Source organism: Aotus nancymaae, unplaced genomic scaffold (genome assembly GCF_030222135.1).
Source record: "Aotus nancymaae isolate 86718 unplaced genomic scaffold, 86718_ANA_hifiasm-v0.15.2.pri h1tg000002l, whole genome shotgun sequence".
Lineage (NCBI taxonomy): Eukaryota > Metazoa > Chordata > Mammalia > Primates > Aotidae > Aotus > Aotus nancymaae.
Genome location: NW_026988413.1, coordinates 26956161 through 26982527, shown reverse-complemented (window position 1 = coordinate 26982527; position 26367 = coordinate 26956161). Strand labels below are relative to the sequence as shown.

At 39.3% G+C, this 26367-nt stretch overlaps 1 protein-coding gene and 1 long non-coding RNA gene across 2 annotated transcripts in view; one reads left to right on the top strand and one right to left on the bottom strand.

The window, feature by feature from the left end:
* Positions 1-26367, top strand: part of KLHDC10 (kelch domain containing 10) — a 65379-nt gene that overhangs the window by 14368 nt on the left and 24644 nt on the right. The window contains exon 2 of the mRNA XM_012474077.2: positions 13703-13789. Within this exon, the coding sequence (XP_012329500.1) occupies positions 13703-13789 (87 nt within the window). The remainder of the gene's footprint in view (positions 1-13702; positions 13790-26367) is intronic.
* On the bottom strand, positions 10359-26284 carry LOC105732076 (uncharacterized). Its single transcript, XR_001110881.3, has 3 exons — positions 26179-26284; positions 15963-16175; positions 10359-10604 (listed from the first exon to the last, which is right to left on the bottom strand). It is a non-coding gene; the product is annotated as an uncharacterized LOC105732076 (long non-coding RNA).

Genomic DNA, 26367 nt, shown 5'->3' with positions numbered 1-26367 from the left:
TTTTAAGCAGAGGAGTGATGTGATATGATTTACTTTTCTAAAGCTCCCTTTACTGCTGGTTGGAGAATGGATAGTGGGACATGGTGACAAGGAAGCATGGAGGTCATTTAGAAGACTATAGAAGTACTTTCCTAAAAAGACTGTGCTTGGACTAGGATATGGTGGTATATTGGTTGTTGGAAGTGGTTAAATATGAGATATATTTTGAAAGTAGCATTGATAGGATTTGCTGTGAGGTGTGAAGGAAAGAGAGGAGTCAGGATGACTCCTAACAAGGCCAGATGCGGTGTTCACGCCTGTAATCGAGCACTTTGGGAGGCCAAGGCGGGCAGATCACTTGAGGTCAGGAGGTTGAGGCCAGCCTGGCCAACATGGTGAAACCCTGTCTCTACTAAAAATACAAAAATTAGTTCGGCTTGGTGGTGCGTACCTTGAGTCCCAGCCATTCAGGAGGCTGAGGCACAAGAATTGCTTGAACCCAGAATGCGGAGGTTGCGGTGAGTCTTGATGCACCACTGCACTCCAGTCTAAGTGACAGAGTGAGACTCTGGAAAAAAAAAAGATGGCTCCTAAGTTTTTGTCTTGAGCAGTTGGACAGATGATGATCTCATCAGATGTGATGGAACAGATCTGAAGCAGCAGGATTGTAGGGGGCAAATCAAGAGTTTTGTTCTGACAGTGTTAAGCTTGAGATGCCTATTTGACCTCCAAGTAAGGATATAGAGTAAGTAATCTTTACATAAAAATCAAACTCAAGGGAGATGGTGAGGCTCACAATGTAGATTTTGGAATTATTAGCATGCAGATGATATCTAAAGCCATTGGACTGGATGAGTTCACCAAATATTTTTAAAAATTGGGCAGAAGAGTATGTAACTCTTGAAAGTGAGAAGGAAAGGAGAAACAAGCAAAGAAGTTCAGTGAGATAGGAGGAAGACCAGGGCTGCCTGGTTTCACAAGCAGTCAAGAGAAGAACATGTTTCAAGAAGGAAAGAGAGGTTACCTTGTCAAATGTACCTGAGAGCTTGAGTAGGATAGGGTTTTAAAATGGTGGACTCAGCCGGGTGCAGTGGGTCATGCCTGTAATCCCAGCACTTTGGGAGGCTGAGGCAGGTGGGTCACCTGAGGTCAGAAGTTCGAGACCAGCCTGGTCAACGTGGTGAAACTCCATCTCTACTAAAAATTCAACAAATTAGCTGGGCATGGTGGCTCTTGCCTGTAGTCCCAGCTACTCGGGAGGCTGAGACATGAGAATCACTTGAACCCAGGAGTTGGAGGTTGCAGTGAGCCGACATTGCACCACTGCACTCCAGCCTAGGTGACAGAGTAAGACTCTGTCTCCAAAAAAAAAAAATTAACAACAGCAACAACAAAAATGGTGTATTCTGTACTACCATTAGTACAGTACTATAAGTAATCACTGAGGGTATAGTTGGCCTTTGTGGGCTGAATAGGTACTGACCTATTAATTATGTATAACATTGGAAAATATAGTAAGAATTTCAGATCACAAATTGACATAATCACTTAGAATTTTGAGCTACAGCCTAATTTTTATTAGCCTGCATCTTTTTTAAGGCTTTATTTTCCCCAAACAATTTTTAAGGCCATCCCCCGCTTTTTTTTTTTTTTTGAGATGGAGTCTTGCTCTATAGCCCAGGCTGGAGTGCAGTGGCGTGATCTCAGCTCACTGCAACCTCCACCTCCCGGTTCCCAGTTCAAGCAATTCTCCTACCTCAGCCTCCCAAGTAGTTGGGATTACAGGCAAGAGCCACCAAGCCCAGCTAATTTTTGTTACTTTTTTTAAGTAGAGATGGGGTTTCGCCATGTTGGCCAGTCTGGTCTTGAACTCCTGACCTCATGATCCACCCGCCTCGGCCTCCCAAAGTGCTGAGATTACAGGCCTGAACCACTGTGCCTGGCTCATCCCCTCACTTCTTAAAGTAAGCAGTCCTCTACTTTATTCACCTTTGCTTCTCCTTTCTTTCTCACTCTCAAGAGTTCTATAGTCTGCCCATTTTTAAGTGGTTTTGAACACTCAGTATCATTAGACTTTCACCAGTATCTATACTGGGCAAGCTTGTAGAACACATAAACATTATGCTTACTTGAAATATGTAAGTATGATTTCCTATGATTGAATGCATTCAGCTTTTCTCCTAAAAGTCTTTTTGTCATTAATTTTTTCTTAATGGAAAAACATTACATAAACTTGGTATGATTCAAACAGTATGCAGGAGGAGAAAGTGCCCCTTCCTCTTGAGATCCCTCACTTTCCAGTCTGTCTGCCTAGCAGTATCATCTCCCTAGAGTTTCAGGTGTGTCGTTCCAGAAATATAATTTGCATATATATGCATATAGGTATGTGTTATCTTTATATTAAAACAGAGTGTGCCGGGCGCGGTGGCTCACGCCTGTAATCCCAGCACTTTGGGAGGCCGAGGCGGGTGGATCACGAGGTCAGGAGATCGAGACCATCCCGGTCAACATGGTGAAACCCCGTCTCTACTAAAAATACAAAAAATTAGCTGGGCACGGTGGCGCGTGCCTGTAATCCCAGCTATTCAGGAGGCTGAGGCAGGAGAATTGCCTGAACCCGGAGGCGGAGGTTGCGGTGAGCCGAGATCGCGCCATTGCACTCCAGCCTGGGTAACAAGAGCGAAACTCCGTCTCCAAAAAAAAAACAACAGAGTGCAACAACAAAGTATCCTTTCTGCATCTGTCTTTTTTTCTTTTAACTTAAAAATATATTTTGGGGATCATTCTATATAGCACATTTAGACTCATCTCATGCTTCTTCATGGCTGAAAGTATTGTGTTGTGTGAATGTGCTGTAATTTACCAGCCACCCAACTGATGGGTATTTAGCTTGTTTCTGGTTTCTGTTATTTAAGAACATCACTGCAATACATAGTGATAAACATTGTTAACTTACCTTTTAATGTCTGTGTTTTTAAAATTTTCTTCAGGTTATAGAAGTTAAAAACTCACACTTACATTTATCCCTTTATTTTACTCAACTTTCTCATTCAGCTAGTCTTTTAGATCCTTATGTTTTATCCCTATAATAATATTAGCTAGGTAGTTATATAAACATTTACTCATAACCCAGTAAGGGGATAGATACTATTGCTGTCCCTTTTTTTATAGTTAAGGAAGCTCGGGTACCCAGGACAAGACCTTGTCCAAGGGCATATAGCTAGCAAGGGACAGAGCTAGGATTTAGACCCAGGCAATGTGGTTCTAAAAAATCCATGTACCATACTGCACTCCCCTCTGCTTCCTGTCCTTCCCAGTTTTTTTTGTTACTAGTACTGTAATTCAGGCCTTCACTGCTGTGAACTGGACTATACTAAAAATGTTTTTTGCTATTCCTCGTCTTCCTTTCCTAACCCATGCTGTATACTGAAACAAGATTAATCGTCCTAATGCACAGCTATGGTTATGTTGCTTCCCAGATAAGAATCCTTCAGTAGCTTCCTGCTGCATTTAGAATCCAGCCCAATCTCATGCTCTTCCCTTTTATATTTGCTATATGTCCCTGAATTTGCTCCAAGCTTTATCTAGGATGTGAGCATTAAAGTGTCATAAGACATAATAAGGCTAGATAGTGAAGTGAAATTAGAAGTATTAGGACTAGAAAAAAAAATGAGATAAGTGATCTTTGGAGTTGAATGGTGTTTTTTCTTTGAGTTGTGTTCCTTTTTACCCATAGTAGCTCCTGCCATATGGTTTCATCAACAAACTGTCAACTCATTTAATTTGAATCAAATGTGTAATTGATCAAATGTTAACCACAAATATTTTGGTGTCACATAAAACACATTCCTTAAAACACACACGTACACACTAACCTAATACAGAAATATGGAATTTCTTTTTTTTTTTTTTGAGGCAGAGTCTCACTCTGTCACCCAGGCTGGAGTGCAGTGGCGTGATCTTGGCTCACTGCAACTTCCACCTCCCAGGTTCAAGTGATTCTCCTGCCTCAGCCTCCCAAGTAGCTGGGACTACAGGTGCGTGCCACCACGCTCGACTAATTATTTGTATTTTTAGTAGATATAGGGTTTCACTGTGTTAGTCAGGATGGTCTCCATCTCCTGACCTTGTGATCTGCCTGCCTTGGCCTCCCAAAGTGCTGGGATTACAGACATGAGCCACCGCACCCAGCCCATATTATACTTTTTAAAGCAGCTTTAAAAATATCAGATACTAAAAATTTGCTAATTAGTGACTATTACTTTTTGCTGGATTTAGTCCAGTATAAGCTTTTATGTCCTTCAGTCAGATCTAGGTATTTTCTTGAAAGGCATTGCATTTGCCAGCAGAAAATGACCTGAGAGAAGGGAAAGTGAGTTCATAGAGAGAAATTGTGTCTTTTTTTTTCTTTCTTTTTTTTTTTTTTTTGAGACAAGAGTCTCACCGTGTTCCCTGGGCTGGAATGCAATGGCACAATCTCGGCTCACTGCAACCTCTGCCTCTCAGGTTCAAGTGATTCTCCTGCCTCAGCCTCCCAAGTAACTGGGATTACAGGTGCCCACCACCACACCCTGCTAATTTTTTGTATTTTTAGTAGAGACAGGGTTTCACTATTTTGGCCAGGCTGGTCTTGAACTCCAGACCTCGTGATCTGCCTGCCTTGGCCTCCCAAAGTGCTGGGATTACAGGCTTGAGCCACCGTGCCCGACCTCTTTTTTTTTTCTTTTTGAGACTTGGTCTGGGTCTGTCCCCAGGCTGGAGTGTAGTGGTGTGATTGCAGCTCACTGCAGCCTCTGCCTCCTGGGTTTAAGGCAAGCCTCCTGAGTAGCTGGGATTACAGGTGTCCACCACCACACCTGGCTAATTTTTGTATTTTTGGTAGAGACAGGTTTTCACCATGTTGGCCAGGCTGGTCTCAAACTCCTGACCTCAAGTGACCCACCTGCCTCAGCCTCCCAAAGTGCTGGGATTACAGGCCAAAAGTCACCAGTCCCAGCCATGTCTTCACTTTCAAAATTGGTTACTTCTCTAGTTTGGTTTTTTGTTTTTGTTTTTTTGTTTTTTTTTTGAGACAGTCGCACTCTGACTCACACTGGAGTGCAGTGGCACAATCTCGGCTCCCTGAAACCTCTGCCTCCCAGGTTCAAGTGATTCTCCTGCCTCAGCCTCCCGAGTAGCTAGGATTACAGGCGCCCACTGCCACACTCAGCTATTTTAGTAGAAACGAGGTTTCACCATGTTGGCCAGCTTGGCCTTGAACTCCTGACCTCAAGTGATCTGCCTGCCCAGCCTCCCCAAATGTTGGGATTACAGGCCTGAGCCACTATGCCTGGCCTCAGTTTATTTTTCTAAGTGAAGTTTTGCTGTAGATAAAAAGGAAGGAGGTGATACTCAATTAAGAAAAACATTCTCTGGTGATAGTTAATATTTCAAGATAGGCACGTTCATACAGGTACATGTAAAGTACAGATACAGGCAAGATTTTTGGTAAATCTTACACAGAAAAGAAAGCCATGAACAGTAAAAAAAAAAAAAGAAAAAAGGTTTTAAAATGAACTTTTATCTTTTTTATATTTTCTCCTTGTCTGAAACGTCTTAGAATCATAAAATGTTAAAACTGAAAAAGATTGCTGGGCATAGTGGTTCATGTCTGTAATCTCAGGAGTTTGAGACTAACCTGGGTAACATGGTGAAACCCCAGCCCCATACCTACAAAATAAACAAAAATTAGCTGAGCGTGATGGCGCATGCCTGTTGTCTCCCTGGTGGGAGACGGAGGCAGGTGGAATGCTTGAGTCCAGGAGTTCAAGACCACCTTGGGCAACATAGCTAGACCCTGTGACTACTTCCCCTGCGCCCCACCAAAAAAGAGTATTTATAATGGCTAAGCATAGAGTAGATACTCAGTGTATAAAGGTGCTTGGCATAGAGTAGATAATAAATTTGATTATCCTAAATTTAAAAGTAAGTCATTTACTTAACAAGTAGATCACCGTTAGCTCAAAGTGTGCCACTGTGAAATTCTGAAAAGATTCCTCTTCCAGGTAGACATAGTCCCATGGGTACATTGGGGAACAGAGTTAAGGCTGGATTTAGCCTCCACTTAGACACTTTGCGTGGAGCTCTTGTGCAGTAAGCAATCTGTACAACCGTGCAGTGATTCCAGATATAGTATTAATTTGCTTCTCTTTTGAAATCTTTACAGATCCTGAATTACATATAGCAGTAGGACTGTAGCACATGTTGTAGCCACCTAAGTCAGAATTCTTGGATCATTTTCTCTGATTGAATAGTTCAAATTGTTAAATATTCATAATTGTTTAGATATATCATTTTTTAATGTAATCTGTTCCATATTAGCACCATCATGTTTTTTCTTCATTTTGGTTTTTATTTAAGTTTTATACCTTTTACTTTGAGACTTGTAGATGCACTTGCAGTGTTAAGAAATGGGAGGCTGAGGCGGGTGGATCACGAGGTCAAAAGATCGAGACCATCCTGGTCAACACGGTGAAACCCCGTCTCTATTAAAAATACAAAAAAAATTAGCTGGGCATGGTGGCGCGTGCCTGTAATCCCAGCTACTCAGGAGGCTGAGGCAGGAGAATCGCCTGAACCCAGGAGGCGGAGGTTGCGGTGAGCCGAGATCGCGCCATTGCACTCCAGCCTGGGTAACAAGAGCGAAACTCCGTCTCAAAAAAAAAAGAAATAGTATTGGCTGGGTGTGGTGGCTCACGCATGTGATCCCAGTACTTGGAAGACTGAGGCAGGTGGATCATTTGAGCTCAGGAGTTTGAGACCAGCCTGACTTGGTGAGACAATGCCGTCTCTACAAAAAATACAAAAATTAGGCAGGCAGGGTGGCACACGCCTGTAATCCCAGCTACTTGGGAGGCTGAGGTGGGAAGATCACTTGAGCCCAGGAGGTGGAGGTTGCAGTCATCCGAGATCATGCCACTGTACTCCAGCCAGGGTGACAGAGCAAGATCCTGTCTCAAAAAATAAAAATAAAAATAAAAAAAAGCAAAGAAATAATGTTGAGAGATCCATATACCCTTCCCCAGGCAATTTCTTGGAATCATAACATCCTGTTACTATTGTACAGTAACACAACTAGGAAATTGACATTGATACAATCCAGTGACCTTACTCAGATTTCGTCAGTTTTGCATGTACTTGTGTGTGTGTGTGTGTCTGTGTGTATATCATATTCTGTACAGTTTTATTATAAAGATTCATGTGACTACCACAGTCAAGATACAGAACAATTCCATCACAAGGATCCCTGGTGGTACCCTGATACAGCCACAACCACCTTCCCTGGCAAACCCCTGGTGACTACTAATCTGTTCTCTAAAATTTTGTCATTTCAACAATGTTGTATAGTAAAATCATATAGTATGTAACCTTTTGACACTTTTTTTTCTGTTGTTACATGAATCAGTGGTTCATGGTTGTACCACAGTTGTTTAACCATTCATTCGCTGAAGGATATTGAGATTGGTTCCATGTTTTGGCTATTGTGAATAAAGGCGTTATGAACGTTTGTGTACAGGTCTTTGTGTGGACATAAGTTTTCACTTCTCTGGGATAAATGCCCAAGAATATAATTGTTGAGTTGTGTGGTAAGCATATGTTTAGTTTTGAAGGAAACTACCATACTGTCTCTCAGAGTATGTGTGTATTATTTTACATTTCTACCAGCAAAGTATAACTCATCCAGTTCCTCTGCATCCTTGCCAACATGATCAGTTTTGATAAAACACTTTGGCAACTACTGTTATCTAGTCTTTCTCATTTTAAAAAAATCAGAACTGACTACTTAGATGTGTCTTCAGGTTCCCTAGAATGAGACCTTTGGTTACTTATATCAATTTGACTTGGCAATTGGTCCTTAAATATTTGGAGGAATTCACCAGTGAATACTAAAAGATACAGTATTCTTAGATCTTTTACATAATACTTCAATTTATATTTTTCTATCAGTATCCATGTTAATCATTTTCCATATCCTTCATCTGAATAAGACATACTTTAATGTTCTTCTGGTTTTTCTTCTCTCAACCTCCCTTTCTACCCTTATTAATATTCCTGTTGATAGCATCTGAGATTATAGTTTCGAACGTTAGTAATGTTTTTTTCCCCAATCAGTGCGTATTTAGACTTAAAGGTTTTACTGGTTTCTCTGCTTACTCTTTTCTTGTGCCTTGTTATTCTTGCATTAACTTTTTTTTTCTTTTTTTTGTTTTTGTTGCATTAACTTTTTAAAGAAAATCCAGATACATATCTTTGAGTAATTCTTTCATCAGAATTCTGAAGGAAACAAACTTTTTGGGTCCTTGCATATAAAAAAATGTCTTTATTGGGCCGGGCGCAGTGGCTCACATCTGTAATCCTAGCACTTTGGGAGGCCGAGGCAGGTGGATCACAAGGTCAGGAGTTTGAGACCAGCCTGGCCAACATGGTAAAACCCCATCTCTACTAAAGATACAAAAAAATTAGCCAGGCGTAGTGATGGGTGAGACTCCATCTCAAAATAAATAAATAAATAATTATCTTTTAAAAATTTCTTTATTTCACTCTCCTTCTTGAGCAAGAGTTGGAGTAAGTTTAGATTCCTACATGTAAAAGTATATCCAAGTGTCCCAGGACAATTTGTTGAAAAGACTGTTCATTCCCCACTGTCTTGTCACCCTTGTCAAAAGATCAATTGACTGTAGATGTTAGGGTTTACTTTTGGGCTCTCAATTCCATTCATTTAATCTGTGTGTCCATCCATGTGGCAGTACCACAGTTTTTGAATACTATATCTTTGCAGAAAGTTTTGAAATTAGGAAGTGCGAGTCCTATAACTTTCAGTTCTTTTTCAAGAATGTTTTGGTATTCTGGGTTTCTTGCTTTTTTCCTTCTGAAGTATTGGATTAGCTTGTTCATTTCGGCAAAATAAACAAAAAGGTTGTTGAAATTTTAATATTGTTCGATTCTCTTTTGTGTCTTAACTTTTTTTCCCCATTGATTTTAACTTTATTTAGACACCTCTGTCATCTATTATTTCACTTTGTGACTTGTGTCTTAACTTTTTAATATACTTTTCTATAATACTTCTCCATGCTTGGGTTTTAGTTTTATGCGTGTTCATCTTTATCTGTGAGTCCTGATTAGCCTTCCTGTGAATGTTGCATCTGTTTATCGTAGCAGGTCTCCACGGATTGTGGATAGGGATGGAATGTGCGGCAATGAGATGAAGTGTGCTAGTTGCCAGGCTTCTTCAGTGTGACTGTCGCCTCTTCTGCCTGGGTGTTAATATCCCCGCAGGGTTCTATCTTCTCTCTCTGATCCCAATGTCCACACTCATTGTTCTAGCTGGAGAGTGACACCTTTGTTCTTTTTGCCACTGTTCCCATCTGGGAGCAAATACCTCTATTCTATAATGCTTGACTCAAAACGGTAAATGGCTGGGAGGGGTTCACCTGCTATGTAACTTCTGTGCTACACTCCAGTCACTTAGGCTGCAAGTGTTTCAAATTGTTTTCACTTCTTCCTGTTGTCTTGGACTTAGTTTACCCTGCAAGCTGATCCCTTCACTTGCCCTGGTCCTCTTTTGGTGTGTAGGAATGTGGTCTCTTCCTTTAGGCGGATTCTATCTGCTTTTCATCTTCCAGTGATTCCTCATAGTATTAGTCCACTAAGGGCATTTCTTGTTTTCTTTTGATTATGGGTTTGTTTGTTTTTTCCAAAAAAGTCAGCAAAGGGGATTTTTTTTTTTTTTTTAATGACTTATCTGTTATTTGGGAGATTTTAAGGGAAGGTAAGCTTGCTCAGTGTGCTCAGCCTATCATCTTAATTTAGCCAATGACTATGTTATATTTATAGTGAAGTAAACATAGTAAAAAAGAGAAAAATAATTTAAAACCTAGCAAAAAATAAAATATTAATGAAATCATTGAAGAAATTATGGATTTGTGTGTGTGTGTGTTTTGTTTTTTTTTTTTTGAGACAGAGTCTCGCTGTTGCCGAAGCTGGAGTGCAGTGGCATGATCTCGGCTCACTGCAACCTCTGCCTCCTGGGCTCAAGCAATTCTCCTGCCTCAGCCTCCCGAGTAGCTAGGACTACAGGTGCCCACCACCATACCCAGCTAATTTTTTTTTTTTTTTTTTTTGTATTTTAGTAGAGACGGGGTTTTACCATGTTGGCTAGGCTGGTCTCGAACTCCTGACCTTAGGTGATCCACCCATCTCGGCCTCCCAAAGTGCTGTGATTGCAGGTGTGAGCCACCATGCCTGGCCTATGTTTTTGTTTTGAAGAGTTGAAGCTATCACTTATGAAGATTGGCACTTTGAATAAATAAAAACTAAAACATCAATGAATAAAAGTTCAGACCAGGAATATATTTATATGAAACTGGAGAGGCATATATTTATTTAAAAATTTAAGAAATATATTTGTATTGATATTACACTGCTATGTTGCTGGTTTCTCTTTTTTCTGCTCTTTGGGTAAGAGATTAAAACGTGGGTTCTGAAGTGTGCCTGCCTTGATTGAATAACCTGCATAGAGTCCACAGGAGTCTGCATAGACTTAGGCTGGTTGCTGAGAGACATGCCAAAGATGTTTGACAGAAGCTCTGAGAAAACATAAACAGGGTTTTGTTAATTACAATTTTGGTTTGTTAATTATTTTTGTTTGTTTTTGTTTTTGAGACAGAGCTTCACTCTGTCGCCCAGGCTGGAGTGCAGTGGTGCAATCTCTATTCACTGCAAACTCTGCCTTTTGGGTTCCAGCGATTCTCCTGTCTCAGCCTCCTGAGTTGCTGGATTTACAGGTGCCTTCCACCACCTCTGACTAATTTTTGTATATTTTTAGTAGAGATGGGGTTTTGCCACATTGCCCAGGCTGGTCTCAAACTCCTGGCCTCAAGTGATCCACGTATCTTCGCCTCCCAGATAGCTGGGATTACAGGCATGGGCCACCACGCCAGGCCCAGTTTGGTAATTTTTAATGTTATTCCCTCAGTGTTACTCCAAAGTAGTTTTTTATATTTTTTCTTTACAAAATCATATATAATAGAATTTATGGATAACACAAAAGGGGTAATAAAACCCCAGGCCCAGTCATAACCAGTGTTAAGACTTTGGTATGTTTCTTTCCAGTATTTTTATGTAATAACTTTTTTAAAAATAAAAAAAATACAGTATTGTTTTTCTTCCAGTCTAAAAGTAATGCCTACTTAGAGAGCTTGGAAAACAAAGACCATCATAAAGGGAAAAAACAAAAATAATTCATTAGAACCGTCCAAAGATAACTACAGTCAAATACATTAATTTGATGTATATCAAATTAATCTTTCCTATATTTTTTATGAATACATAAAAATACTTTCTTCTTTACTAAAATGGTATCATGCTTTAATACTGTTTTGTACATTGTATTTTTCATTTGCAATATATTGTGACTTTTGTTATGTTAATGAATAGTTTTGTATATATCTTTAGTGGTGTGTAGAATATGAGCATATTTAAGTATGTTCATTTAGCATACTTAACCATCTCCCTATCATTGGACATTGAAAGTGTTTCTAATTTTTTTACCATTATAAATAATACCATAGTTAATATCTTTGTCCATACATCTTTCCATGCATCTATGATTGTTTCTTTAGGAATAGATTCCTAGAAGTGGAATAGCTGGGTCAAAGGGTATGTACATTTTAACACTTTTGATACATAAAAATGTCAGATTTTGAGCTAATCACTTGTTATATTCTGTCTTGTATTGCTAATTGTTTTATGTGTCTGTCTTGTTTCCCTAATTAGAATATAAACTTCTTAAGGGCAAGGGAGGTTTCTTATATATCTTATGTATCCTTTGACAGTGTGGTTTACAGCTTTGGACTCTGGAGTCATCAACACATACTGTATTGATTTAAAACAATGTTTCTCTAGACTGTTGAATGTCATAAACCTGTATGTTTATATATATATATATATATATATATATATATATATATATATGCACTTATATTTATTTATATATGTATATTTAGAGTAGATATGGGCTTGCAAATGTTCAATTTTTCCACAAAAGAATATTAAAAACAAAGTCAACTACCATTTTCTTAGCAGCATCATTTCATAAGGTAAAGAATATTTAACAACAAAAAGGTTCTAATCTCTGAAAAAAGGGCAGGCCTTTAAATGGAACCTTTTAGCTTTTTGAAAAACTTATTGCCTTGTCCATATTTTTATCATGTTTTTGTTGGATCAGTGAATCTTCACCTTAGCCTAGTAGTGGTCTGTAGACCAGCATTTGGGAATCATTGATTTAAAAGACTTAGAATGTTAAAAAATAAACCCTTTTGCAAAATAAATAATTATTCCCCTTGCCCATGAGTCTGTATTCTCTACAAAATTAAGTGCAAATGTGCAGGTGATGTCATTTCATTATACAGAATTTGTATATCTCCATGTACATGTTCTGTAGCAAGCAAACTGGATGTCCTTGTTGATGGACATCTGAATATATTTCCAGTTGCCAAAAATAAAAACTGTTCTTTTTCTAGGGAATTTAAGACAGGACAAATATGGTGTAGTGGAAAGAAGGCAAGTTTTTAGAGTCAGAAGGCCTAGCTTGAATCCTGGCCTTGGCATTAAATCACTTAATTTTCTTTTAGCTTCCTTACTTGTAAAATGATGATGATACTTTCTTCAAAGTGTTTTTATAGCTCCTGTTACAGCAGTTTCTTCACTGTAATGTAATTATTTGTTTACACATCTGTCTTCCTCGTGAGACAATGGGTTCTGAAGAGCAGGAGTCAGTCCTTGTTTTGCAACCTTTGCAACCCTCGGTCCTAGCATAGGGCTCCAGACATAGCAGATGCTTAATAAAATTATTGTTGAATCAATACAGGATTGTTGTGAGAATTACATGAGGTAATATATGTGAAAGCTGTTTGTAAACCTTAAACATTACACAAGTGTTAATTGTTTTTATTGTTAAGAGTTATCTTTGGGAGTTATCAAAACTTTGGGAAAAAAGAAAATTATCCCATTTAACAGTTCCATTAATTTATTAGGTTTTTCTTCTATTTTATAAGACAAAAATTTTTAATTGGAGTTAACATGGAGCTGATTTGCTTCCTGGGAAGGCAGATGAGCTCCTTCCCTCCCTTCTTCCATGGAAGTGCCAAGATATTAAATGTTTGTTTTATTTGGTTGCTGTTTTAAAATTTAATTATAGTAGAGTCAGCTTATTTAATATTTAAGGAATGGTGCCCATTGCTTTATCTTCTTAACCATATAATTATTATAACCTTGAAGAGAACAGGAGCCTATGTTATGTCCAGTTAGTTTCAGAGCTCCATTTTGAAATTAACTGACTTTAAAATGTCATCGTTTCTAATCTGTTCATAAAGCTCCTGGTGAATTTTTGCCACAAGATGGCATTGGTGATTATCGAGTGCACATACTATTGAACCAGAATTCCGAAAAACGGTGCACAAAATTGTATTCTTTTGTGGGTAAGAGTTGAAAACCTTCATCACTGCTTATATATTAATTTAATTTTGACTTCCAAAACAGGGTTAAATGCTACTTTATATCACTTTCTTTCTGTATTCAAGTATTGTTTTGTTTCCTGTTTTTCTGTCTTTATAACTATAGTAACTATGTATTATTTGCCATGTGTTGTATGTGTCTGACTTATTGCTGATAATTGTGGTAACAGGTAAGAAGAAAATACGATGGGACCCAGTTAGGAGGCGCTTCATTCAGTCCTGTCCCATCATAAGGATCCCTAACAGGTTTTTGAGAGGTGGGTGATAACTAGCAAGAGATCTGTGCTTCGTATGGGTTAAAGGGAACTTTGAATGAATTTTCTAAACTCAAAACTCTGGTTTTTAAAAGTCATCTAAACAGCTAATGAAACAATTGGAGTAAGAAAAATCTAGAACTTAATTTTAAATCTGTTTCTTATTGGCTACTATTGGGATTGTAATTGTAACTTAGTTTGTTATTAGATGGTAGAGATAAATTATCTCGCTGATATAAATGGTATTCCACTGTAGCCATATTAGAAAGAATTTTGAGTGAAAATCTATAAAATATGCATGTGGGAAACAATTTTCTAAATATGATTCTAAGGAAGAAATAAAAGATTATGTGATGGTATAAAATTAAAAACCTTTTATGTCAAATGTCATATATTAAAAGATAAAAAAGAATTATTTGTAACAAAGGGGTGATATGAATATATAAAGAGTTCTTATAAATGTCGTATATTAAAAGATAGGTTAAAAACAAATGCCCACTAGAAAAATAGGTAAAAGATATAGAATTATCAATTTGTTAAAAAGAAGTACCAATAAATATGAACAAATATTTATTTTTACTATTATTATAAACACAATTAAAACAATAAGGTATTTTTACCTATTAGATCAGCAAAGACCAAAAATAAGAATACCTTACTTGGAATATTCTCAGGAAAAAAATAAAGAAATAAAAATAAGAATACCCAGTGTTGGCAAGGGTATGGGAAAATAAACCTCAAGGAAGTGTAAATTTTATATAGCTATTCTGAAACCAGTTTGGTGATATGTATTAAAAACCTTAGAAATGTTCATGCCCTTTGACCTAGTAGTTTTTACTTCTGGAAATGTTGCATTCCTTCTACTTTTTCTTTTTTCTACTAAAACATACTCCATACTGAAAAAAGAAAATCTCAGAGGAAGGTTGAAAACTCTGGTTCACACTATTTTTCTAGATACAACAAATTGTCACACAAGCCTACTTCATGTAATTTAGGCTGTATTAAATTATTTACAACCCGGTATATCTAATTTTAACTGGAGTTTGTTTTTTGTAACCTAGGAAAAAATCCTGCAACTGCTATAGATGTTTCTATAGCTAGTTCCTAACCTATTTTTGGCAGCCAAGCTCCACGGCATGCATAAAATCAACTGTAAAATGGGTCAAGATAAGATCCTTGAGATGGTGTACCACTTTTTAGCATGAGTAAATTTTGTTGGTAAAAACTAAGGGCCAGGCTGGGTGGCTCATACGTGTAATCACCACTCTTTAGGAGGCCAAGGTGGGCAGATTGCTTGAGCCCAGGAGTTCAAGACCAGCCTGGACAACACAGTGAAACCCTGTCCCCACAAAAAATACAAAAATTAGCCGGGCATGGTGGTGCACACTTACAGTCCCAGCTACTCAGGAGGCTGAAGTGGGAGGATCACCTGAGCCCGGGAGGCACAGGTTGCAGTAAGCCATGGTTGCACCACTACATTCCAGCCTGAGCGATAGAGTGAGACTTTGTCTTAAAAAAAAAAAAAAATTAGGTAATTGTAGTATTATATGACAGGAAAGCCATTGTACACACACATGGCCAAGCAGGCATGTCTAATTCTATAGCATTTTTTCTTTTTTCTATTTATAAATTGGAATACTAATTTACCAATTTCCAATGAGAAATCTAACTTGTGCTGAATAAAGCATAAATTAAGCTTCATTTTTAATTATATTAATAGGAATTTTACGTATACTACTTAAGGAATTGTTTAGGATATAGAATTCAACGTAACAATGATAAAAAACATATAAACATAAAAAACAAAGGAAATAGTGACGTAACAGGTTGTATCTAAATGGTGGGGATTTTATTTTCTTTTGTATGGTGTCTGTTTTTCAATTTTTTGATAGTAGAAAAAAAAGATTGCACAGGTAAGTTTTATACCATTTGTTATTTGTAAGCCCTCAGTAGCCTCAATCAGTGGTTGAGAAAGGTGGCCCCTGACAGTGCTGGAATTGAGGGGGGCGTTAACTCAGCATCAGCAACATCAGGATCACTAGTGGCCTTCTTCTCACTAGTTCTCACCTTCTTTAACCTCTATGTAGCGTCTGATGCTGTTGACTACTTGCCCTTCTTAAATTTCTCTCTTTTTTGGGGTTGCTTTACTGTATAGTTCTAGATATTTTCTTCCTACCTCTTTGATTGTTCATTCCGTTTCCTTCTCTAGCTTCTTTCTTCCTACCCCCTCAAGGTGGGTATTGCTCCAGTGTTCTGTCTTCTCCATTATCTCCTTTGGTTGTCTCATCAACTTTCACAGGCTTAACTCTCTTCGTTTGTTCGTTCCTTCATTCTTTCATTCTTTCAGTATTTCTTGATTGCTTCCTTTGTATTGTACTAGCCTGATGATCTAAGTAATAGAGAATCAGGTAAACAGACAATCACAGAATAATTTGAGCATAATTCTTTGTGGTAAGTGTTACGATGAAGTAGCATGCTATGGTAGCACAAAGGAGAGATTCCTGACTCAGCTTGGCTGGAGGAGGGTGACAAGGAGTGGCTGTGAGGATGACATCAGAAGGGTTGTGATTAAAGGCTGAGTAGGTGTCAGCAAAGGAAAGTTGGATCCTCACAAACTGGTGATTAGGCAGCTTGAGTAAAGGCATTTAGGCAAAACAGAACATGGTGTTTTTAGAGATCTAGAGAAAGTTCAGCACAGTGGGAAAGGGGCTGGACAGAAGAGGCTGGAGAGGGCCCAGATCAAGTGGATATCACCCAAGTGGAGTTTTCAGGATCACATTTGGATTTTTAGCTAGTGAAGAGATTTAATTAAAGGCTAATTATGAGATGATTACTGTTAGCAGTGTGCAAAATGATGGAGACAGAAATGAGGTAGTTGTAATAGGAATGGAGAGTAGGGGCTGGGCATGGTGGTTTATACCTGTAATCCTAGCAGAGTGAAACCCTTTCTCTACACACACACATACACACATGCACACACATGTACAATTAGCCAGGTGTGGTGGGGCATGCCTGTAGTCCCAGCTACTCAGGAGGCTGAGGCAGGAAGATTACTTGCACCTAGGAGTTTGAGGCTGCAGTAAGCTATAATCATGCCACTGCATTCCAGCCTGGGTGAAAAAGTGAGGCCCTGTCTCATAAGAAAAAAAAAAATTGAGAATTAATTTGACATATCAGGAAGTGGATGTGGAATTAGATGTAGATTTTAGGCAAAGGATAATAAATTCAGTTTAATCTCTCCAAACCAATGATAGCATATCCTTTAACACTCAGTTCAAGAGTATTTCCAGGGAAACTTCCTTGGCAGGCCTCTCCCCTCTTTGTTCTGATGGCACCCTCCATGTACCTACCTGTATTATAGCACTTATTGTTGCACTGAATTGTAGTTGTTTACTTGTCTGTGCCTCCCACTAGACTGTAAGCTCTGTAAGGGCAGGGACAGCAGGACAATGCCTTTCGTATCACTTACTCCATAGTGAATGTAGCAGGTATATCATATGTATTTGAGTTGAATTAAAGTATTATAAAGGCCACTGTCAGGAAACAGGATGAGACTAACATTTTATTATGTTCTCAACTTCTCTTTGGTGTTGGTGACAGTGAACTAATGAATTGTTGAGAACATGAAAATGCTATTGTTTAATGCTTCAATAGGTTGTGTGGTTTTTGTTTTTGTTTTTTTTTTTAAACTTATCTATACTTTTGAAATAACCACTTCCAAGCCTCTTATTTTGGAATTCTTTATGTCACCTCTCTTGGTTCAGATTGTAGACAGTTTTATAGGGCCCATTTTCGTTCACTAGATTCCTTCACCAGATCCTGCATCGTCTCTAAAACATAGTTCTACCAATTAAAACTGTGGTGTAGTGAAAACAGTATGGTATAATGAAAACAGTGGTTTTTATTATAAAATGGCAGACTTAACATACCCATTTACCTGCCTCTACTTCTCAGATATCATTGGAGATGACAAAACAGACATAAGACAAAGAATAAGTCATTGTCATTAAAAAAAAAAAAAAGAACAGAAAAGGGAGACTTTGAAACTAGATGACTTGTGTCTAAATCCAAGCTCTGCCGTTTACCAGCTGCATGACCTTGAGCAAGTTGCTTATTCTTTTTTGGCCTCAGTTGCCTCATCTGTAAAATTAGGATGTTGATAATAGTACCTACCTTCTAGAGTTACTGTGAAATCAGGAGAGACAATATGTACAGAGCACTTAGGAGAGTTTCTTTACATGTAGCAAATGCTGAATTAATGTTAGCTATCATTATTGTTACTGTTATGATACCAGAAGTTTTTAGAAATGTTAGGGTACTAGAAAACAATTGGAATTATATTGATGGAGGAACCAGCACAGAATAAAATGCAACCCAGAATAGATGCTCCTGCTGCATGATGGAGGTCAGAGAATGTCTTAGGAGGGCTCTTTTCTTAAACGCTAAGCCTAGAGGCAGCAAGTATAGGAAGATGGAGCAGTTTTGGAGGAAAGTGGACTATCTGGGCAGGTTATGAAAGACCTGCCTTCAAAACAGTTACTTCCCCTATTCCTTCTCTCCCTTCATATAAAGTGCCCTAGCAATGGCATTAGTTCCAGGATAAAGTCATGAGAACGGTTCAAGAAAAGCAGAAGATTTGCCTTGGGGACTGGAAGTAGAGTGCACAAAGCAGAGCCTTAGCGAATGGACTTCTGCAGTAAATGGGTGAGGAGGGTGGAATGAGAGGAGAACAAGAAAAGGAGCTCTATCAAGGATTGATATGCATTAAAGGACAATACCATCAAAATACAGCATGACGATTTTGGCAACAATAAGGTAAAACTGCTTTCTTTTTCTCCACTTGTAAAGGGAAGCCCGTCTGTCAGTGTGCCACTTACCTGCAGAGACCCACACTGAGAAAGACCTTCCATTTGGGCTTTGGAGGCACATTAATACAACTGTTGAAGAAACACATGTTTCTTATAATAACTAACCAATGTGAGTAGGTGATAAAGGCTCACCAGAAATTTGAGGGAAACGACTTAGAAGAGATTAAAATAAACAAAACAGCTGCCTGTGGTAGAAACAGAGATAATGAAGAAGTAGAGTGGAACTTGAGGAAGTTCTAATCACAGGATGTATCTTTACAGAGCCAAGCATGAATTAGATCCATAAAGTGAAAAAAAAAAGCTTCCTGGCCGGGTGTGGTGGCTCACACCTATAATCTCAGCACTTTGGGAGGCTGAGGTGGGTGGATCACTTGAGACCAGGAGTTTGAGACCAGCCTGGCTAACATGACAAAACCCTGTCTCTACTAAAAATACAAAAGTTAGCTGGGCATGGTGGCACACGCTTGTAGTCCCAGCTACTCAGGAGGCTGAGGCATGAGAATCACTTGAACCTGGGAGGCGGAGGTTTCAGTGAGCCGAGATCACGCCATTGCACTCCAGGCTCGGCAACAGAGCAAGACTCTGTCTGAAAAAAACAAAGCAGAACAAAAAACGCTTCCATGGATAAAAAGTAATGATTAATTAGTTTTATATTGAAGAATTTAATTGAAATTAAAACTCAGTTGGAGCATTAAACAATACACTTAAGACGAGTTACTTTTCATAAAAATAAAACAGGAAATTTGCAGACTGTAAAGTAAGAAGACCTACAGATAGAAAGTACATGAGGAAAATTCATCCTTTGAGGATAGATCTGAGTGATCCAGTACCCATTTCATAGGAGTTACAGAAGGAAAGATCAGACAATGGAAGGGAGGAAATTAAAAAATCTGAGTTTTGCCAGGCGCGGTGGCTCACGCCTGTAATCCCAGCACTTTGGGAGGCCGAGGCGGGTGGATCACGAGGTCAAGAGATCGAGACCATCCTGGTCAACGTGGTGAAACCCATCTCTACTAAAAATACAAAAAATTAGCTGGGCATGGTGGCATGTGCCTGTAATCCCAGCTACTCAGGAGGCTGAGGCAGGAGAATTGCCTGAACCCAGGAGGCGGAGGTTGCAGTGAGCCGAGATCCCGCCATTGCACTCCAGCCTGGGTAACGAGCGAAAACTCCGTCTCAAAAAATCTGAGTTTCCACATACAAAGGTCACGCCAAGGACCAAGCAGGAAAAATGCAAAAACAAACCAACAAGAAGTACCTCCCTGTATGTTACCAAAGTACTACTATTTTAGAGGTAGAAAACAAATTACATAGACTAAAACTGAAAATTGGACTGGCATGGATTTCTCACCTGCAGCATGGTTTGCTGGAAGATGAGTGCCTTCAGTGTTCTGAGGGGAAATTATTCTCAAGACAGAATTCTGTATCCTGCCTCACTCATGTTTAAGTGGGGGTAAAAATGAGTAAGATCTCTGGAAGTTTATGCTATCCCATTTTGATAAAATTACTTGAAGATGTACTCCCGGTAAAATGAAAAATCCAAAATAGAGGAAGATTTGGATATAAGAAGTGGAGTAAGCCAGGAAATTCAGGAAGGCTAGTATAAGTGTTGATATTTCTAAAATACAGAGAAGTAAAATAAATATGCATGTATGTGTGAATATACGTATATACTTGACCCTTGAACAATTCAGGTGTTAAAGACACTGACCTCCATGCAATAAAAAATCTGTGCATAGCTTTAGACTACTGATAGTTTATGGTTGACCAGAAGTCTTACTGATAACATAGTAAGCTAACACATATTTTGTATATATATTATATATTGTATTCTTACAATAAAGGAAACTGGAGGAAGGAAAAAAATATTTTTAACAATATCCTTGTGGCCAGTCATGGTGGCTCACGCCTGTAATTCTAGCATATTGGGAAGCTGAGGTGGGTGGATTGCTTGAGCCCAAACTGCCATGTTGCCCATTTTGAGATCAGCCTGGGCAACATGGCAAAACCCCGCCTCCATTTTAATTCTAAAAAATTTAAGAAGGACAATAATCCTTGTCATGGCAAGGAAAATATTATTATTATTTATTATCTTTCAATGTTATCCAAGAAGGATAAGAAAATTATAGGCCAGGCTTAGTGGCTTATGCCTGTAATCCAACACTTTGGGAGGCTGAGGCAGGCGGATCACTTGAGGTCAATAGTTCAAAATCAGCCTGGCCAACATGGTGAAATCCCATCTCTACTAAAAATACAAAAAAATTGGCTGGGTATGGTGGTGGGCGCCTGTAATCCCAGCTATTAAGGAGGCTGAGGCAGGAGAATCACTTTAACCTGGGAACCGAGATCATGCCACTGCACTCCAGCCTGGGCAACACAGCAAGACTGTTTAAAAAAAAATTAGAAAAATAAAATATATGTACTATTCATTAAGTGGAAATGGATCATCATAAAAGTCTTCATCCTCATTGTAATTCAAATAATATAGAAATGCATAGGGTGAAGGCCGGGCGCAGTGGCTTACGCCTGAAATCCTAGCACTTTGGGAGGCTGAGGCAGGTGGATCATAAGGTCAGGAGTTCGAGACCAGCCTGGCCAACATAGTGAAACCCCATCTCTACTAAAAATGCAAAACTATTAGCTGGGCGTGGTGGCAGGCAACTGTAATTCCAGCTACTTGGGAGGCTGAGGCAGGAGAGTGCCTGTAATCCCAGCTATTCGGGAGGCTGAGGCAGGAGAATGAATCCAATAAGCCAAGATCGAGCCATTGCACTCCAACTTGGGCAACAGCGAAACTCCATCTCAAAAACAAAAATGACAGTTCAGTGAGAGAATGTATATAAGAGGCTTGAGCAGGTGCATTAGTCTGTTCTTGCACTGCTATAAAGAAATACCTGCTTCTGGAGAGGCCCCAAAGAGCTTTTTCTCATGGCAGGAGACAAGTGGAACCAGGTGTCTTACATGGCAGGAGCTGGATCAAGAGGGGGTGGGGGGAGGTACCAAGTGTTTTTAAACAACCAGATCTTGTGAGAACTCACCCTCAATACAGTACCAAGGAGGGATAGTGCTAAACCATTCATGAGAACTTTGACACCATGATTCAGTCACCTCCCACTATGCCCATGCCCCATCTCCAACCCTGGGGATAACAATTGAACATGAGATTTGGACGGGGCCACAGATCCAAACCGTATCAGCAGACATTTCCCAAAAGAAACATTCACATGGCCAATAAACATGAAAAGGCGCTCACCCTCATTGTGATGAGAGAAATGAATATTAAAACCATGAGACAGCTTTACAAACTCACAGGAATTGCCAAATTAAAAAGACTGACAATGGCAATACAAAATATTGGCAAGGATGTGGAGCAACAGAAATTCTCACATGCTGTTGTTGGATGTATAAATTGGTACAACCATTTTGAAAAACATTTTGGCTTTGTCAAATGAAGGTGAATATTTACATTAAGATTCAGAAGTACCATGTTTAGATTTATAGCCAACAGAAATACAAGCCCCTGTGCGCTTGCAATGTGTGCAAAAATGTTCATGGCAACATTAAGAACCACAAATTTGAAACAACCCCAAATGCCTATTCACGCAACTTAGACTGGATAAACTGTGGTATATATTCATACAAATAAATAGTATTTGGCAAGGGAAATGAACAGACCACCTCTGTTCCCCTAGAACATGGATGAATCTCAAAAACATAATTGTGAATAAAAGAGCCCAGAAAGAATACATACTGTATTATCCTACATACTATATTATTCTATTCAGATACGCTTTAAAACATGACTAAAACACCAAAAGCATTGGCAACAAAAGCCAAAATAGACAAATGGGACCTAATTAAACTCCAGAGCTTCTGTACAGCCAAAGAAGCAATCATTAGAGTGAACCGGCAACCAACAGAATGGGAAAAAATTTTTTCAATTTACCCATCCGACAAAGGGCTAATATCCAGAATCTACAAAGAACTAAAACAGATTTACAAGAAAAAAATAAACCCATCCAAAAGTGGGAGAAGGATATGAACAGACACTTTTCAAAAGAAGACATATATGAGGCCAAGAAACATATGAAAGAATGCTCATTATCACTGATTATTAGAGAAATGCAAATCAAAACCACATTGAGATGCCACCTCACACCAGTTAGAATGGCAATCATTAAAAAAATCTGGAGACAACAGATGCTGGAGAGGATGTGGAGAAATAGGAACACTGTTACACTGTTAATGGGAGTGTAAATTAGTTCAACCATTGTGGAAGACAGTGTAGCACTTCCTCAAGGACCTAGAAATAGAAATTCCATTTGACCCAGCAATCCCATTACTGGGTATATACCCAAATGATTATAAATCATTCTGTTATAAAGACACATGCACATGTATGTTCACAGGGGCACTGTTTACAATAGCAAAGACTTGGAACCAACCCAAATGCCCATCGACGATAGACTGGACAAGGAAAATGTGGCACATATACACCATGGAATACTGTGCAGCCATAAAAAAAAAGAAAAAAAACGATGAGTTCGTGTTCTTTGTAGGGACATGGATCAATCTGGAAACCATCATTCTCGGCAAACTGGCACAAGAACTGAAAGTCAAACACCACATGTTCTCACTCATAGGTGGGTGTTGAACAATGAGAACGCATAGACACAGGGAGGGGAGCATCACACACTGGGGTCTGTTGGTGGGGGGCCAAGGGAAGGACAGTGGAGGGGTGAAGAGGTTGGGGAGGGATAACATGGGGAGAAATGCCAGATGTAGGTGACAGGGGAATGAAGGCAGCAAACCACATTGCTATGTGTGTACCTATGCAACAATCCTGCATGAGCTAGACATGTACCCCAGAACGTAAAGTACACACACACAAAAAAACTAGGCCAAAATAAACAGCATTGTTTAGGGATGCATACCTAGGTATAATAAAGCTATAAAAAGACACAGATTTTATGATTGCCCTAAAAATCAGGAAGTGGGATACTCTAGAAGTGAAGGGAGGTTGGAGGGTGTGATCAAGACGGGCAGGCAGAGAGCATCTGGGTGCTGGCAGTATTTTGTTTCTTGACCTGGATGATGATTATATGTTCCTATTTTAATAATTTGTTAAGCTCTTGATGCAATATTCAGTTTCTTGAGCTGGATGATAGTTACGTTTCTCTTTTTAATAATTTGTTAAGCTGTGCATTTCTATTTATGTAAATTCTAATGCATGCCATATTTAACAGTAAAAGGAGTTAAATTTTAAAAGCAAAGATCCTGCCTCACATCTTCACTCAACCACCATTAACAGGCGACTTTCTTTCCAGATGTGGTTTATTCTGAAGAATGTTAAAAAAATAAAAGTTTGTTTTTCAGAAAATATTAGGGGTAATAAGATGTAGATCTTTGTAGAAGAAAAGAAGAGAGCTTATTTCAATAAGATCAGAAAAGTGGGAAAATAAAGCAATAAAGTGGTAAATAAAAAACACATAAGATTGGGCCGGGCACGGTGGCTCACGCCTGTAGTCCCAGCACTTTGGGAGGCCGAGGCAGGCGGATCACGAGGTCAAGAGATCGAGACCATCCTGGTCAACATAGTGAAACCCCGTCTCTACTAAAAATACAAAAAAATTAGCTGGGCGTGGTGGCGCGCGCCTGTAGTCCCAGCTACTCGGGAGGCTGAGGCAGGAGAATTGCTTGAACCCGGGAGGCAGAGGTTGCAATGAGCTGAGGTCGCGCCACTGTACTCCAGCCTGGCACCTGGTGATGGAGTGAGACTATTTCTCAAAATAATAATAATAATAATAATATTGCAGGGGCAAATCTAAATACAGTCATCAAATGGGCCTTATCTCTGGATTGTATTTAGTTTACTATTTTAATAGACTTAAAGAAAAAGTGTGACTTTGCTGTATTAAATAAAACATTTAATAAACTTTGATATTTAATGTGTTCATTTTGTTAAAATGTATCTAGTATCCATATGACATATGTGCTTTTCTGTATGTTACATTTGAATACAAACTTTGTGCTGGGCACACAGTGGCTCATGCCTGTAATCCCAGCACTTTGGGAGGCTGAGGCAGGAGGATCTCTTGAGCCCAGGAGTTGGAGACCAGCCTAGGCAACACTCTGTCTCTTAAAAAAATTTAAAAATTTCCCTAGCAAGCAGACTCGGATGGAGAAGAGAAAAAAAAAAATTTAAAAATTAGCCAGGCGTGGTGGCACGCACCTGTGGTCCCAGCTACTTGGGAGACTGAGATAGAGGATTGCTTAAGCCTGGGAGGTCAAGGCTGCAGTGAGCAGTGATTATATAAATAAATAAATAAGTACCCCACATCCATTCCTGGTAAGGGAAAACATTCTTAATCATCCAGGGATAAAAGAAGATTTATTTTATGACAGACTACTATAAAAAACCAGTAGTAGGGCTGGGTGCGGTGGCTCACGCCTGTAATCCCAGGACTTTGGGAGGTCAGGGTGGACGGATCACGACGTCAGGAGATCGAGATCATCCTTGCTAACACCGTGAAACCCCATCTCTACACAAAAAGAAAAACAGTAGTAAAGATCGTGTATGACGTATCACAGTATCCTCATGAAAGTAAAAACAAAAACGACATGCAGGTACATGCCAAAGAATTAAAAATTAAAATTAAAAAAAAAAAAGACAAAGATGCCCACTGTCATCTCCACTATTCAACCTTGTTCAGGAGTTTTCAGCCAATACGGTGGAAGACCAGGAAAAGAAAAAAAAAAAAAGAGGTACACATATTGGAAAGGAAGAGTTAAAGTTGGCATTAATAACAGATGATCTGATTGTGTACCTATAAAATTCAAGATCATACATGATAACTAATACTAGAGTTCAGAAAATTGGGTGGACAAAATTTAAAAGTGCAAAAATAAATCACCTTCCTACATATTAACAGCAACCAATTAGACGATAAAAGAGGTATCTATTTAAAATTGTGTGGAAATTTATAAAGTATTTAGAAAAGAGAAGAAGAAAACGAAACTATACTGATGAAATACAGAAACTAGCTGGGCAGCCAGGCGCTATGGCTCATGCCTGTAATCCCAGCACCTTGGGAGGCCGAGGTGGGTGGATGGCCTGAGGTCAGGAGTTTGAGACCACCCTGGCCAACATGGTGAAACTCCATTTCTACGAAAAGTACAAAAATTGGCCGGGTGTGGCAGCTTACACCTGTAATCCCAGCACTTTGGGAGGCCAAGGTGGGCGGATCACCTGCGGTTAGGAGTTCAAGACCAGCCTGGCCAACATGGCGAAACCGAAACCCCCTCTCTACTAAAAATACAAAAATTAGTCAAGCCTCGTCGCGTGCACCTGTAATCCCAGCTATTCGGCAGGCTGAGGCAGGAGAATTGCTGAAACCTAGGAGGCTGAGGTTGCAGTGAGCCAAGATCGCGCCAGTGTACTCCAGCCTGGGCGACAGAGTGAGACTCCGTCTCAAAAAGAAAAAAACCCAGATGCAGTGGCCCGCGCCTGTAGTCTCTACTTACTCAGGAGGCTGAGGTTGTAGAATCGCTGGAACCGGGAGGCGGAGGTATCGGTGAGCTTAGATCGCGCCACTGCACTCCATCCGGGCGACAGAGCAAGACTCCTCAAAAAAAAAAAAAAAAAAAACCCAAAAAAACTAGCTGGTTGAGGTCACGTGCGCCTGTAGTTCCAACCACTCAGGTGGGAGAATC